The following is a 14,785-nucleotide window of genomic DNA, read 5'->3' as shown; positions in this document are numbered from 1 at the left end:
TCCAGCCAATTGATGCTCCAGAGAGACTCTTCTGTAGTCCAGCATCTTTGTGCCATCAACTCCTAACATTGGGCCCTCCAGCTCAGGAGACTCGCATCTGTCATGAGTACTAGCCAGTCCAGTGATCGTAGGGAAACCCCCTTCCTTAGATGGTCCGCTTGCAAACACCACCACAGCTGTATGCTGATCTCCACCGGCAAGTGAGCCATATTGAATAGTCAATGAATCTGTCTTGAAACTGTGGACTCCAACGAGCCAGCAAAGTGTGCTGAAGAGGGCGCAAATGCACCAATGCCCACAGAATCATCTCTAGGGTAGCCATCATCAAACCAAGCACCTGTAGATAAGAACACAGTCAGGCATATTAATTGTCAATAGTCGCACCTGTGCCATCAGCTTCTGAGTGCAGACCTCTGGCTTGAACACCCTGCCTTGCTTCGTGTTGAACCGAACACAGAGATACTCCAGTGTCTGGAATGGCTGTAGTTTGCTCTTGGCCAAGTTCACCATTCATCCTAGTTCCTGTAGCAAAGAGATAACCATCTATCATCACCCCCGGAACCCACTGATCTGACATGATCTCGACCCACCTCCAATAAAAGAGAGAGAAGCTACCCCCATCTTCTGTTCCCAGGAGTGGGTCGACACACCTTCATTGAGAGGCTCGGGGGAGGGGCACCACTACCCGAGCCTGCACCCCTTCTGGGATGCCTGGACTGAGACCTACCCCAAGGCCAAATCCTCTGGGAAGCTGCTCCTCTGTAGGGCTGAAAGCATCTAAAACCCCTGGCACGACTTCTCGTGCCGACAGCATCTGCTTCTTATCCTCTGGCAACCGAGAAACCTAGGCCTCATCCCACTTATTGGCCATTTTTTCCAGCTCACTCCCAAACAAGAGTGATCTCTTAAAGGGCAATTTCTTAAGAATAGACTTTGAAATTGTATCAGCCAACAAATTCCTGAGCCATAGCTGATGCCTGGCCACTATTACCAAAGCCAACCCTCTGGCTAAAGTGCTTGCCAGGTTCTTGTGGCCTGGTTTGGCCTCTGTTGAAAGCAGGATGCTGGGCTTCACTGGACCCTTGGTCTGACCTAGCATGGCAATTTCTTATGTTCAGACCAGATTGCAGCCCGCATCCGCCAAAAAAGTGGCTACCAGTTCCATCACTGCCCTGGAATTAACAACAGATTCATCGACTTCCTGAGAGAGAAGTAAAGAAGAGCAAGCCACCAGGGAGCAACAAGAAGCTATCCGTAAATTCATTGCCATCGCTTCAAAGGCCTGCTTAAGGATGGCCTCAATTCTTCTATCTTGTGTATCCTTCAATGCCACTCCCCTTTCTACAGGGATAGTCGTCCGCTTGGTGATGGCACACACGAGTGCATCCACTTTCGGAAAAATCAATTGCTGTCTCACAGCCGGATGCAAAGGGTGCAGCCCTTTCAAGGTTCGTTCCCCTTTAAAATTAGCTTCTGAGGCACCCCAAGCAAGATCAACCAATTCTTGAATAGACTCTATAATAGGGAAGAAACATGAGGCTTTCTTTACGCACAGAAATCAAAATGGGATCTTTCTTAGACATAGAATCAACCCCCGTTATCCCTAGCATCTTCAATGTCTGGGAAATCAGAGCCAATATCTCATCTCTATGAAAAAAATGCAACATAGTTCTATACGGCTCCAGTCCTGGAGGAATTTCCCCATCCTCCAGGGCGTAAGGATCGGCTTCATCTATTGGTGTGACCCGCAGCAGGTCTACAGACCTGCAGGAGGTCTACAGAACCGCAGTACCAGACGGGCGGGAATCCGCAGCCTATGATCTTGATTTCTCAAAATTGACCAGGACCAACAACTGTGCTTGAAGAAATGACTACAGCTCTTGAAAAACTTCCACCCAAGAAAAGGCAGAGGGGTGCATGCCAAAAACCAGGGGGCACCGATCCTGTGCCCTCTGAACTACCTTCCCCTGCTGAAGAACCAGTTAGGGGAGCCCCAATTCCAGGCGAAACCTCTGGCAACTCTTTTACCATTCCCACATCATACTGGGAAGGACTGGACTTAACAAAATCAGACGGAGATAAGTCTCCCTGAGCCTCCAAACAGTGCTGACACAAGTTAGAGGGAATGCCAGGCACTTGGGTAAGGCGCTTAGGTTTCTTTGCTATCAGCTCCACAGTCATTTAACAGCACGCTCTAAACAGGCATCTGAAAAGCATGTGCCCAGCTGTGCTCGTAATAAGCACTTGTAAAAAAAAAAAAAAAAAAAAAAACCCACACTCAAAAATTAGGCACCTAATGTACTATTGAGATAGATGCTCAACTGGAGTGCCCGTCTAGGCATCCTGAAGTGCACCACTGTGCATCTAAATAGGTGCCCCTAAGCGCATAACTGAGTGGCCATCTAGGCGTTCTGATGTGCCTGAGTGCTTAGCTAGACACACAACTAGATGCACAGCCAGGCATGCAACCGCGAACCTAGGCACCTGAAGAGGGCAGCCTTATACGTAAAGAAAAAGCGCGCGAACGCCGCCACAGCCTACCACACGGTGAAAAATCTAAGCCTGAGAGAGGAGCCTAGCCCAGAAGGCTGCTCAACCCGCCAAGCTGCCCAAGTCCCCCAAGCTCCCCCAGAGGTGGGAATGGACATCAGAATGGCGTGCCAAGCACGGAGACTGGAGGGGAAAGGAATCCCTAAAATCAATTCCCCCCTTTTTTTTTTTTTTTTAAATACTCTTCACCTGGGCTCAGCCCATCCTGGCTGAGTACAGAGCCGGTCTCTGGCTGCAGGGAAAGAGGACATATACCTTCACCGCCACACTTGGCTTCCTGCACCCACTTGCCTTTCAGCTTGCTTTTTTTTTTTTTTTTTTTTTTTACAACTAAGTCCATGATGGCAAAACCAGCTGCTGGACCAAGGCACTCATCTGAGGGAAGAATTTGAAGAAATCACCTCAGGAAACTCAACTGAAGGAGGGACCATAAGATATCTCCATAGGAGAGCAGGGCAATAAATGTTCTTCTTTTCTCCTTGTAGGGAGATGCATGTCTACCATCTGCTGGAGATGGAGAATACTGGTGGACTGATGTCTGTGCAGGGGTATATATACCATGTCAGCTTTGCTCTGTCTCCATCTGCTGGTAGAGGTGCATAACCCACTGGTCCTCAATCTACCTATTCAAATGCTAAGAAAGATAGAATTTAAAAGTTCTGTTTGAGAAGCTGGTGAGGCAATGGTAAAAACTCAGAGAAACAGCAAGGCTAGTAACAATGCACATGGCCAAAATTTGATAAAAAATTCAGAGAAACTGGAACATATCCATGTGGTAGTACAGACAAAGGGGCTCATAAGGCAGTGCGTGCACATGCGAACTCCCACACAAACTCATGGCTTCAGTGAGCTCTGAGAGCTGGTGCCATTGAATATCATCAGCGAATAGCAGCTAATTCACGCTTGATTGTCGACTGAGAATCCTCCAGATCTGGTGTTTATAAATATAACAGAAAAATGATACAGTATCATACTCCACTGTGCCATCCTTTCTGCAATGTAAGAAAGCAACGCTCGGAAAATCTATTCATGTTCTCAGTCAGCAATGGTCTCTCATGACATGTTTATCCCTTATAACTTGCAGGAAAACTTTTTTGGCCTTCATTTCCAGCTAGTACAAACAATGCAGGGTATATCTTGAGGATCAGGCATCAGTCACAATATTTCTCTAAATTTTTTATTTATCAATTTCAAAATATACAATTCGTTTTTGTATTTTTTTTTTTAATTTATTAAAAATGAATTTAAATTTAAAAAAATAAGAAGGCAGTCCCCTACCTCTAATTCTACATCAGCTCGCACATACTGTCTGGTCTTTGGATGATTAAGAAGGTGCAAAATTGTAGTTATAAGAGCCTCATTTATTCGGCTTAATTGGCAATCTATCACATTTTTCAAGATAGTACTGAGTCCACCTCGAAGAGCTACCACCTCTGGATTCTGAAGTGCTGAAATGTAAACAAAACATTCAACATGAACTATTTAAATAGAAGACAAAATTAATTTTTATGAGGGCAATATTTTCAAAGACATTTCCGTGATTGCTTTATTTACTTACAGTCATTGTACATCCTATATGCTGGTTAAAGTACACACACTTTGCCTGTATGCATATACTTTTACTTGCAGCAACAAAAAAGCATTCTTATGGGCGGAGCAGGGGAGGGATTTGAAACTATGCATATACTTTTGCATTTTCAAAAGCATGTACATAATTTTCCTCTGAAAAACCATCCGCACAAGTTGGCAGGTGTAAATGTGTATGGATAGTTTTCTTGGGATAATTTTCAAAATTAAGTATGCACACACTTTCAAATTGTAAATTAGTGTAAAGTCTGTGGGTAAAAAGTACCAGAAGACCTTACATCAATAGACAGTTACAAAATTACCTTCTTAATGTACTACATATAAGAGCTACAAGGATATTTTATTTATATTTTGTTAAAAAATATAATAACCAAATTTGTAACCAATTTTTCACAATTTCTGCATCACCATCCCTGTGATGTGATCTCCCTCAAAAGGGAGAACTTACAATTCTCTTATGATTGAAGAGAAAATTGGTTTGAGATTAAGTTGTACTCTGTCACTTTCAGGCTCTCTTACTCTTTTCTTCAAGCTTCCCTCTTCCCCACTCAGTTTTCACATATTACAACCTGAAGGGCTGGTATGCTCTCTTGGCCACATGGATGACACTCAGTCAACTAGGATGTGCTGCAGAGAAATATACCCTACTCCCTTCTATGCAATACTCCTAGCTCCAAATGTACCAACAAATATAAATTAGCTCCTGAATGGAAGATTTTCACATGGAATTGCTCAGCGATTACCAGAAAAATATTGGAAAAATACATAGAAATACTTGACAGTGATAACATGAGGGGAAAATCTTAAAAACTAGAGTCTATGGTATTCTAGTAGGTAGCAAAATGGGCAGACTGGTTGATTAATTTCTATTTTTTCACTTGGCCATGAAGCTAATTTCAACATAACTCATTTGACTTGTCATTGAAAGAAAATCTACACCTTTAAGATGAGTATCATCATTATAGAAAAAACAAAGTTGGTTCCCTGAAACTGAAGTTCTCCACGGACGGCATGATAAATCACTTACATGTGTGGGCAAAATCATCTAATGGCACCGAGAATGTAATGTTTACTAGCCAGAGCTAGAAATGATTATAAGGGCTTTCTGCTCATGTACAGCTGGCACTGCACAGCTGCGCCCCATAAGGCTCCCTCAGTCATATATTAAAGCTATTTAGGAAAATATTTTTAAACTCCAAAGTCAGGTGAGAGAGTATTTGTGACTGATTTATCCTGCTGTCCATAAAGATCATCAGTTACAGGTAAGCAATTCTGCTTTCTCCATAGACAGGATGAACTGGTCACAAATGTAGGAACTCCCAAGTGAAGGATTTTCTTGAAGTCCCTTAACCACATTCTCTGTAAGACAATCCACACAACTGGCATTTGGCAGAAGGAGTTTAACAAATTTTGTTAGTATTAAGAAAGGGGTAGATTTTAAAAGAAGCGCGATCAGCCTACTTTTGCTTGCGCATCAGACTCAAGCAAAAGTACGCTGGATTTTAGTAGATACGCGCGGAGCCGCGCATATCCACTAAAATCCTGGATCGGCGCGCGCAAGGCTATCGATTTTGTATAGCCTGCGCGCGCCGAGCCGCGCTGCCTCCCCCCGTTCCCTCCAAGGAGGGAACTTTCCTTTGCCCTCCCCTCACCTTACCCTCCCTTCCCCTACCTAACCCACCCACCCGGCCCTGTCTACACCCCCCCCTTACCTTTGTCGGGGGATTTACGCCTCCCGGAGGGAGACGTAAATCCCCGCGCGCCAGCAGGCCTGCTGCGCGCCGGGCCGCGACCTGGGGGCGGGTACGGAGGGCGCGGCCACGCCCCCGGGCCGTAGCCACGCCCCCGTACCCGCCCCCAAAACGCTGCCGACACGCCCCCGGAACGCCACGACGACCGGGCCCGCCCCCCGACACGCCCCCCTCCGAGAACCCCGGGACTTACGCGAGTCCCGGGGCTCTGCGCGCGCCGGGAGGCCTATGTAAAATAGGCTTCCCGGCGCGCAGGGCCCTGCTCGCGTAAATCCGCCCGGTTTTGGGCGGATTTACGCGAGCAGGGCTCTTAAAATCCGCCCCAAATCTTTTAAAAAGTTGACTGACAAAATTTAGTATTATGGCAAGTAATACATACATGCATCCACTGAACCCCATGTAGCAGCTTTACATGTTTTTTCAATAAAGGTAAAACTAAGGTAAGCTACAGATGTTGGTATTGGTTACTTACATTGTGCCCTTTTACACTGCCTTCTAGTCAGAGGCCTGTTTTGATGTAGCAAAAGGCGATATGATTTGAAATCCAATTTGCAATTGTATGTTTTGTGACTCCTAGTCCAGATCAGTTAAGGTCAAATGAGATAAACAGCTGGTGAATTTTCTAACATCTTTAGTTCTGTCACTGTAGATAAGCAAGTTTGCTTACCATAAACGGTGTTTCCATAGATAGCAGGATGAATTAGCCATGCTGTCATGGGATCTATCAATCAGGTCCGGGAGGCGGAACTTTACAAAGCAGAGATTTCGATTTTCGCTCTCTGCAGCTGCGCATGTGTTCCCGCACAGGAAAGTAACCGATTCTCCTCAGTCTGTGATTAAGCTGTAGTTCGGAAAGATGGTGATAGTAAGGGGTGATTGGAAATAGGAATATTGTTGTGGTCTGTGATATGCCGCTATGGCACTGAGATGAACTCTAATGGATGAGGTTGCAAGACCACCTGTGTACAGTGTATGTAGATAATCCATGAGTAACTCAGGTAAACAGTCTAATGGTGGTACACCGTTAGAAGTGCACCAGGTCGAGTATCGTTTCCATTTATAACTATAGTTTTTCCTTGCTGAGAGTTTCCTGGATTCTAACAAAATGGATGTGCCGAAGTGGAAACTCCCTGTTCTGTTAAAAGGAGCCTCTCAATCTCCATGCTGCCAAATGGAGAGATGAGTGTAGTGAGTTAGAAGCGTTCCTTGATCTTGGAAGAGAAGATCTGGGCGATTCGGTAATCGAATGGGGTCCGTGATGGACAGTCGGAGAAGGAAACTGTACCACGGTTGTCTTGGCCAGGCTGGAGCTATCAGTATCAGTTGAGCCTGGTCTGTTATGCACTTTTGAATTGTTCTTGTTATGAGTGGTATGGGAGGAAAAGGCATACAGAAGGTCTGTCGTCCAGGGAATGAGGAAGGCATCCTGGGCGATCCTGAACCGACTTGGTCGTATCTAGCAGAATTTAGGAACCTGCGTGTTGATCTCTGTTGCAAAGAGATCTATCGCGGGCATCCCCCATTGCATGAAGATGTCTTGGGCTATCTCAGAATTGAGTGTCCATTCGTGAGGATGAAAGATGCGACTTAGTCTGTCCGCTCTTGTATTTGCAACTCCTGGTAGATAAGTTGCTTGCAGATGTATGCAATGTTGGTGAGCATGTTTGAAGATTGTCAGGGTCTCCTTGCAAAGGGACCATGAACCGGACCCTCCTTGCTTGTTGATATAAAACATTGCCACTTGATTGTCTGTGTAGATGATGACTTTGTGGCCTTTTAAGTGATGTTGAAAGACTTGTAATGCATTTCGAATTGCTCTAAGCTCTAATAAATTTATCTGCAGGGTCTGCTCGGAGATTGTCCATAACCCTTGGGTTTCGTAAATCTCGAGATGTGCTCCCCATCCCTTGCAAGATGCATCTGTGGTTAAGACTGCATTGTGAGGAGGACTGAATAATGCTCCTTTGGACAGGGTGGATTGTAGGAGCCACCATGTTATGTCCTGTTTCATCTCGGAAGTCAATGATAGCTTCTGTGTCAACGGTTGTGAGTGTTGTTTTCATTGACGTTTTAGTCCCCATTGCAGGCGTCTCATGTGTAGCCTGGGGTTGGGCACTGTGAAGATTGCCGCCGCCATGTGGCAGAGGACTACCAAAATTTGTCTCGCCGATGGTCAGAGTGTTGTTCAACGAACAGAGAAGTTGACATATTCGTATTTGTTCTGTTGGGAGATATGCCCGGTTGCGAACAGTATCCAGGCCTGCTCCTATAAACTGTAGTCTCTGTGTTGGTTGGAGATGTGATTTTGAAAGTTGATCACTAGCCTCAATTCCTGTAAGCACTGTATCACTCGTCAAAGGTGATCGAGTAAGATGTCCGGGGTCGAGGCTATTATGAGCCAATCGTCCAGATATGGGAAGATGGTCATACCCTGTTGTCTGAGATGAGCCACCACCACAACCATGCATTTGGTGAAAACCCTGGGTGCAGTCGATAGTCCAAAAGGAAGAACCTTGTACTGGTAATGTTGATGGCGTAGCGAAAGCATAGGTAACGCCAAGAGGATGGATGGATTGGAATATGTGTGTATGCATCCTTCAGATCGATGGAACACATCCAGTCGTTGGGTTGAATCAGAGGTAAGATCGATTTTAACGATACCATCTTGAATTTCTCTTTGGTCAGGAATTTGTTCAATTCCTGTAGATCTAATATGGGGCAAGATCACCCGACTTTTTGGGTATGAGAAAGTATGGGGAATAAAACCCTGCTGTTTGGGTTTTCGGGAAAATTCGTTGAATGGCCTGCTGTTTGCGAAGCAGAGCAATCTCTTCCCCCAGTTGTGGTTGGAAGCTTTGACTCTTCAGAGTGGAAAAGTGAGGTAGTATGGGTTTTGTGATAAATTGGAGTTGATAGCCATGTCGTACTATCTCTAAAACCAATTAATCGGATGTTATTCTCTCCCAGGCTGCCAGGCAAGAATGAATTCTGCCAGGTGGTGCTTGATGTAGAGTTGGTGGCTGGGTTATTAAAAAGACGGCATTGATTTCACTGAGGTAGCCGGTTGCTGTCTCTGGTTACATGGCTTACCCCCTACAGTGAGTCGTGTTGTTTTGTTGCGGTGGAGGACACTGGTAAGATGGATACGTCTGTGAACGAAAAGATTGATAAGACCTGTAAGGCCAACAGTTATAGGATTGTCTACATGTAGATCCCACATAACGACGCGTTGTCGAGTAGTGAAATTGTGACATTAAGGATTGGACTGCTAAAGCTTTCTCCTTTAATTTTCCAACTGTTTCTTGAAACCATTCTCTGAACAGGTTGTCTCCTGTACACGGGAGGTTTATCAGCTTCTCATGTAAATCTTCTCGTATCGTACTAGAGCGTAACCATGTCATCCTACGAGCTGCGATGGCTGTTGCCGACGCCCTAGAAGATGTTTCAAATGCCTCATATATTGATCGTAGAAGGTGTCGAGAACACTCCTCCATATCATGAAGAGGTGGTGGTACTTGATCCGCCGTCGAGGAAAGCATACCTTTCGTGGCTCGTATGCACTCATATAGGTATTGTACCATATAGAACTGGTGGTGCATAATTCGGGCATTCAACATTGAGTTGTGAAACATCTTCCTGCCAAAGTCATCTAAACACCGGTTGTCTTTGCCTGATGGATATGAAATATGCAACTTTGCTTTTTTGAATCTTTGCATTGCCGACTCTACCACAACTGAAGCATGTGGTAGTTGTGGTATAGAGTAAGGCGATGTTTTTCGCATACGGAATTTTATATCCATTTTCTTGGAAACTGCTGATAGAGAATAAGGTGTTTCCCACAATTTCTGTAAGACAGCATATAATAATTTGTGTGGTGGGAGAGATGTTGGTTCCCCCGGAGCATCAAAAATCTTTAGAAGACCAAAGGTTTCTGATCTAGGGTCTGTCTCCTTTTGGACCTCTAGATGTGTATTGATGGCTGACACCTGGACCCTTGGAGTCTGGTGAAGTTTCTGAGTGCATCAAGGATGAGCTTCTCCTCTCCATGGGACTGTTTCAGATATCCATAGCCACAGCCAGAATGAACCTGCCAATACTCCTTTGTCTTTACTTGATGTTCAGCATTGGAACTCCTCAATGTCAGAACCAAAGAGACTGTATCCACCACATTTTTCAGGTAGGAACAAGCTTGTGATAGCCTATCCTTCTGGTCCTTCTCTATGCTGAGGGATTCAATTCCTTCTCGATGTCGCTGCATTGTCAATATCCAGTGCAACTCCCAGGTCCATCAATGCTAATTCCCCGGATAGCGGTCTCATGGTACCCAAACGTCTTTTTCATCAGCTCCAGCAGAGCCAGACATCCCTTAGTGGTCATGGTCACACATCAGCTACACCCTTGTGGACGTTAAGCAATGCCCCTAGGCTCAGTACATACCTATCATGGGGATCTGTGATAGACATGATCTGTCACATGGAGGGTAACATTTAAAGCCAATGGCTTGCATATTCATGACTAGACCAAAAAAAAAATCGACGAAGCAAAAATAAAATTACTCACTCACTGCAAGCAGTCAAAGCCCTTCAGTGTACTGAACCCGTATATCACTTGGGTGCAAGGGCAAAGGAAAACAAATAAATGACCTAATACCTATCTAAAGATACTTGAAGAAGTAGAAAAAGACCACGGGGATCCCACAACAAGCTATTACTGCCAAAATAAGGACTAGAAAAAACTAACTCAGAAAGAATAGATGCTTAAAAGAGCAGAACAAACGTCTAGCCAGAGACGGCTGATCTCCTCTACTTAGTCGTGGGGAAATTCTGCGCTACTGCGGAGCGCAGAATTTGCGCAGAATTCCCTTCTGTGCAGAAATTCCAGTTTCTATGCAGAATTTGGAGCAGACCCTACTGTGCCACAAGCGGATCCCATCCTGCTTGCGGCGAAGAGCAAGGAGGTCCCGGTGTGCCACATGGCGGGGAATAGGAAGGAGGCACCGGCATGCCACGTCATGGTGAAGAGGAAGGAGGCCCTAGCATATCGCGTGGCAGCAAAAAGGAGGCCCCAGTGTGCTGCGAGACGGCGAAGAGAAAGGAGGCCCCTCTGTGCCGCAGCATGGTGAAGAGGAAGGAGGCCCCGGCATACCACGGCACGGTGAAGACTGAGGTGCAAGTCCCAGCATGCTGCGAGCGAAGCAGGCCCTGATGAGTCTGTGTGTAGTGGTTATGTGAGAGACTGAGAGGCTGTGTGTAGAGGTATGTGTTTAAGAGTGCAAACTGGTGTGTGTGTATGGGAGAGCATGAATATGAGAGTGTGTGTGTGTGCGCCAGAGAGAAGGAGTCTGTGAGGAGATTGTGAAGGAATGTGTAATTGTGAGAGAGATTGGGAGCTGGTGCCCGTGAAAAAGGGAGTGTGTGTTATGTGAGGGAGTGAGGGTGCTTGTTTATGAGAGGAGAGGCCTATGTGAAGGGATGTGTGTGTGTGTGTGTGTGTGTGTGTGTGTGTGTGTGTGTGTGTGTGTGAGAGAGAGAGAGAGAAAGAGGGAGCCAATGTGCAAGGGTGTGTGAAAGATTGGAAGCCTGTGTGAGGGTGTATGTATAAGAGAGAAAGGGAGCCTGTGTGTGTGTGTGTGTGTGTGTGTGTGTGTGTGTGTGTGTGTGTGTGTGTGTGTGAGAGAGAGAGAGAGAGAGAGAGTGCAAGAAGGAGGGAGCCAATGTGCAGGGGTGTGTGTATAAGAGAGAGAGAGATAGGTAGCTTGTGTGAGGATGTATGCATGAGCGAGAAAGGGAGCCTGTGTGAAGGGGGGGTGTGCGAGAGAGAGAGAGAGAGAGAGGAAACCTGTATGAGGGGGTGTGTATTCGCATGAGAGAGAGGGAACCTGTGAGTGTAAGAGAGAGGGACAGAGGGAGCCTGTGTGAGAGGTGGTACTGAGAGAGGGGTCAAACTCTGGGAGTGGATATAAAGTGGAAGGAGTTGAGCCTAGCGGGGAAGGGGAGAGATGGTGGAGGGTGAAGGAGCTTGGGGGCCTGAGAAGGCAAAGTGAAAGGAGACTGGCTAGGGGAGCAGATAGAAAGGAAGGGAGGAAGGGACATTCTTACAATGTACTTCTAGGGAAATTCTGCTAAAAATATTTTAAAAACTCTACATCTTTAACTAATACATTTTTTCTCTATTATATTTTAAATTAATTACTTAAAGAATGTCATGTATATTGTGCTATTTTAACCAATATAAAGTATGCAGACTTTCAATTTTTGTGCGCAGAATTCCCCCAAGAGTATCTACTGACAAACATCTATATTGTGACTTGATGCTCCTTAACTTGAGCCTCCGTCTCCTCGACTTTGTCCTCAGATTGTCTCTGGTATAGGTGAATTCTGCACCGATCATGAATACCTTGATAGATCACTAGCTCATAATCATGCCAGCTTTCACACCCTAATGGCTGCCGTCAAAGCTCTGAGCCCAAATTTCCAATATTTGGTAGAATGAGCAGTTCAAAAGTTTCTCGCACTCCTCCGCATCCTCTACACACTATAAATATCAGCCTGCTACAGGTCTGATAATTCCATCAAGGGCTTCAAATTCTTAATGCACTTACGAAGATACTGTACCATATACAACTGGTGGGCCACAATGCAGGCATTTAACATGGAACTCTAACACTTTCTTACCAAAGATATCCATAAGATAGCAGGCTTTTTGGCCTTTGTCTTTGACACTTTTTGAAAAAGTAGGGGGGGGGGGGGTTGTTTTTAATAGGACTTAAAATTGCTGTTGAGGGGCTACCAAGGTAACAGAAGAGGTAAAAAAAAAAAAAAAAAATACTGCAACAAGAAAGCAAAAAAAAAACTGATGGGGCTCATGAGGCTGCATGTGTGCAGAACTCCCAAGCATGCTCAGTAACTATTTTACTGAGCCATAAGAGGTGTGTCCATCCAGCAGCAACTGATGTGAGCCACTAGTTATGGCTAATTCAGTCCTGCTTATATCAACAGAGAAAGGTAGTTGTACTACAATAGCTAGTAGAGTTCTTGAGGATACCTCTCTGCTTGATAAGTTTCAGTCAGGTTTTATATTTAATCGCAGTAATAGTAGCCCTTCCAGACCTGGGATTGGGTATGGTATGACTCAAGGTTCAAGCCTGTCTCCCTCTTTTTAATATCTACCTTGCACTATTATGCATCATGCTTAGGGAAGCAGGACTAAAATATCATTGTTATACAGACGATATGCAAATTCTCCTGACAGAAAAGGATAGTTCAGCAGAGGTTAAGATCAATAGGGGGATAGGGATGGTAGCTTTCTGGCTCCAGGAAAATAAACTGAAGGTAAATACTCTCAAGTTGGAACTGTTATGGGTGGAGAAAGTTACACCACACACAGACTTGTTTGCTGGTAAATCAGGTGGCTATTTCAATCCCCTTTTCAGGTTGACATTTAGGGTTCCAAATAGATTAGAGTCTTACTCTTAATGGACAGATATCTTCAAGTTATAAGGGCCTGCTTTTGGGCACTTGCAGATCTATTTGGCACTGGAGATTCAGGCTCTTATCCCAAGACTGGACTATGGAAATGAAGAACATGTGAGACTGCCTGGAAGGCCTTGCACAAGTTACAAATGGTCGGGAATATGGCAGTTATGATTCTTGGAAATCAAAGCTATAAAAATCATGTAACTGCAACTGGCTCCCAATAGACACAAGGCCAATGCAAAATATTGATGTTAACATTCAAGGTCCTAAAGAAGGATGATCCAGCATATCTACCAGAGAGGTTAGAAATAAATTATCCACTGTAGTCTCTCATCCATTCCAGGGGAACATTTTGACTATCCTTTTGGATAATTGTTTGCTTTCAGCAGACCACTGGGTGAGCTTTCTCAGTGGTTGGTCCAATATTATGGAATAGTCTCCCTAAGGAAGTTAAGACTGCAAGATAATTACTCTGCCTTTCGCAAACAGGTAAAATCCTGGCTGTTTCATCAAGCATATCTTTTGAGAAAAGAGTTATGATTTAGCAGATGGTTGACTGGTGAATGGTTTATGGAATATTAATATCTTAAAACCAGGGAGGATAAGAAGATGCGGAATGTTATGAAATGTGAGACTGGCTGAGGGCTCTGATGTGGGGTTCAGTATTTGCTTTATACAGAAACAGTTTTATTTCAAATCTGAAGAATTTTAGGAAGGATATTTTATGGAGGTTAGGGAGGGAAAAGCAAGTTTGCTTACCGTAAACTGTGTTTTCCATAGATAGCAGGGAATTTAGCCATGCATGCTGGGTGACGTCATCCGTGATGTCACGAAGGCGGAGCTTACTCTCTTAGCTCAAAGAGCTTTGAAGTGCGCATGTCCTCCGGTTCCCGTGCTCCTCGAGTTTCCCTTCAGTTTGTTTTCCAAGCTAAGTGCTGGTGTAGGAGTTCCCAGGATGGATGGCTGTCCAGGGAGGTGGGAGGGAATGCATGGCTAAATTCCCTGCTATCTATGGAAAACACCATTTACGGTAAGCAAACTTGCTTTTTTCCATCGATAAACGGGGCATTTAGCCATGCATGCTGGGAGTCCCAAGCTCATAGGTTTCAGAGATGATATTGCAATGTATTTAGTTATTTATTTTTGCGACCTATGGAAGGTGGACAGCCATTAAGGCTTTGAAATTGTTTTTAGAATTGCGATCCCAATGAAGAATCTGATGCAGATTGCTGATTGAGGCAGTAGTGCGATGTAAATGTATGAATGGACGACCAGGTTGCTGCTCTGCAAATGTCCTGGATTGGCATCCTTTGGATATGTGCAATGGAAGCTGCAGTCGCTCTAATTTGATGAGCCTTAACTGGACCTGCGAGAGGCATAGCCTTTGTAGAATAACAGTATTGAATACAGGTGGTAAAGCCT

At 44.9% G+C, this 14,785-nt stretch overlaps 1 protein-coding gene across 1 annotated transcript in view; it reads right to left on the bottom strand.

The window, feature by feature from the left end:
- Positions 1–14,785, bottom strand: part of RICTOR (RPTOR independent companion of MTOR complex 2) — a 663,554-nt gene that overhangs the window by 521,481 nt on the left and 127,288 nt on the right. The window contains 1 exon segment of the mRNA XM_029578377.1: positions 3,829–3,998. Coding sequence (XP_029434237.1) covers positions 3,829–3,998 — 170 coding nt within the window.

The sequence above is a fragment of the Rhinatrema bivittatum genome, chromosome 1 (assembly GCF_901001135.1).
Source record: "Rhinatrema bivittatum chromosome 1, aRhiBiv1.1, whole genome shotgun sequence".
NCBI classification, from domain to species: Eukaryota; Metazoa; Chordata; class Amphibia; order Gymnophiona; family Rhinatrematidae; genus Rhinatrema; species Rhinatrema bivittatum.
The sequence above is the reverse complement of the archived record's forward strand: the minus strand, read 5'-3'. Positions and strand labels throughout refer to the sequence as shown.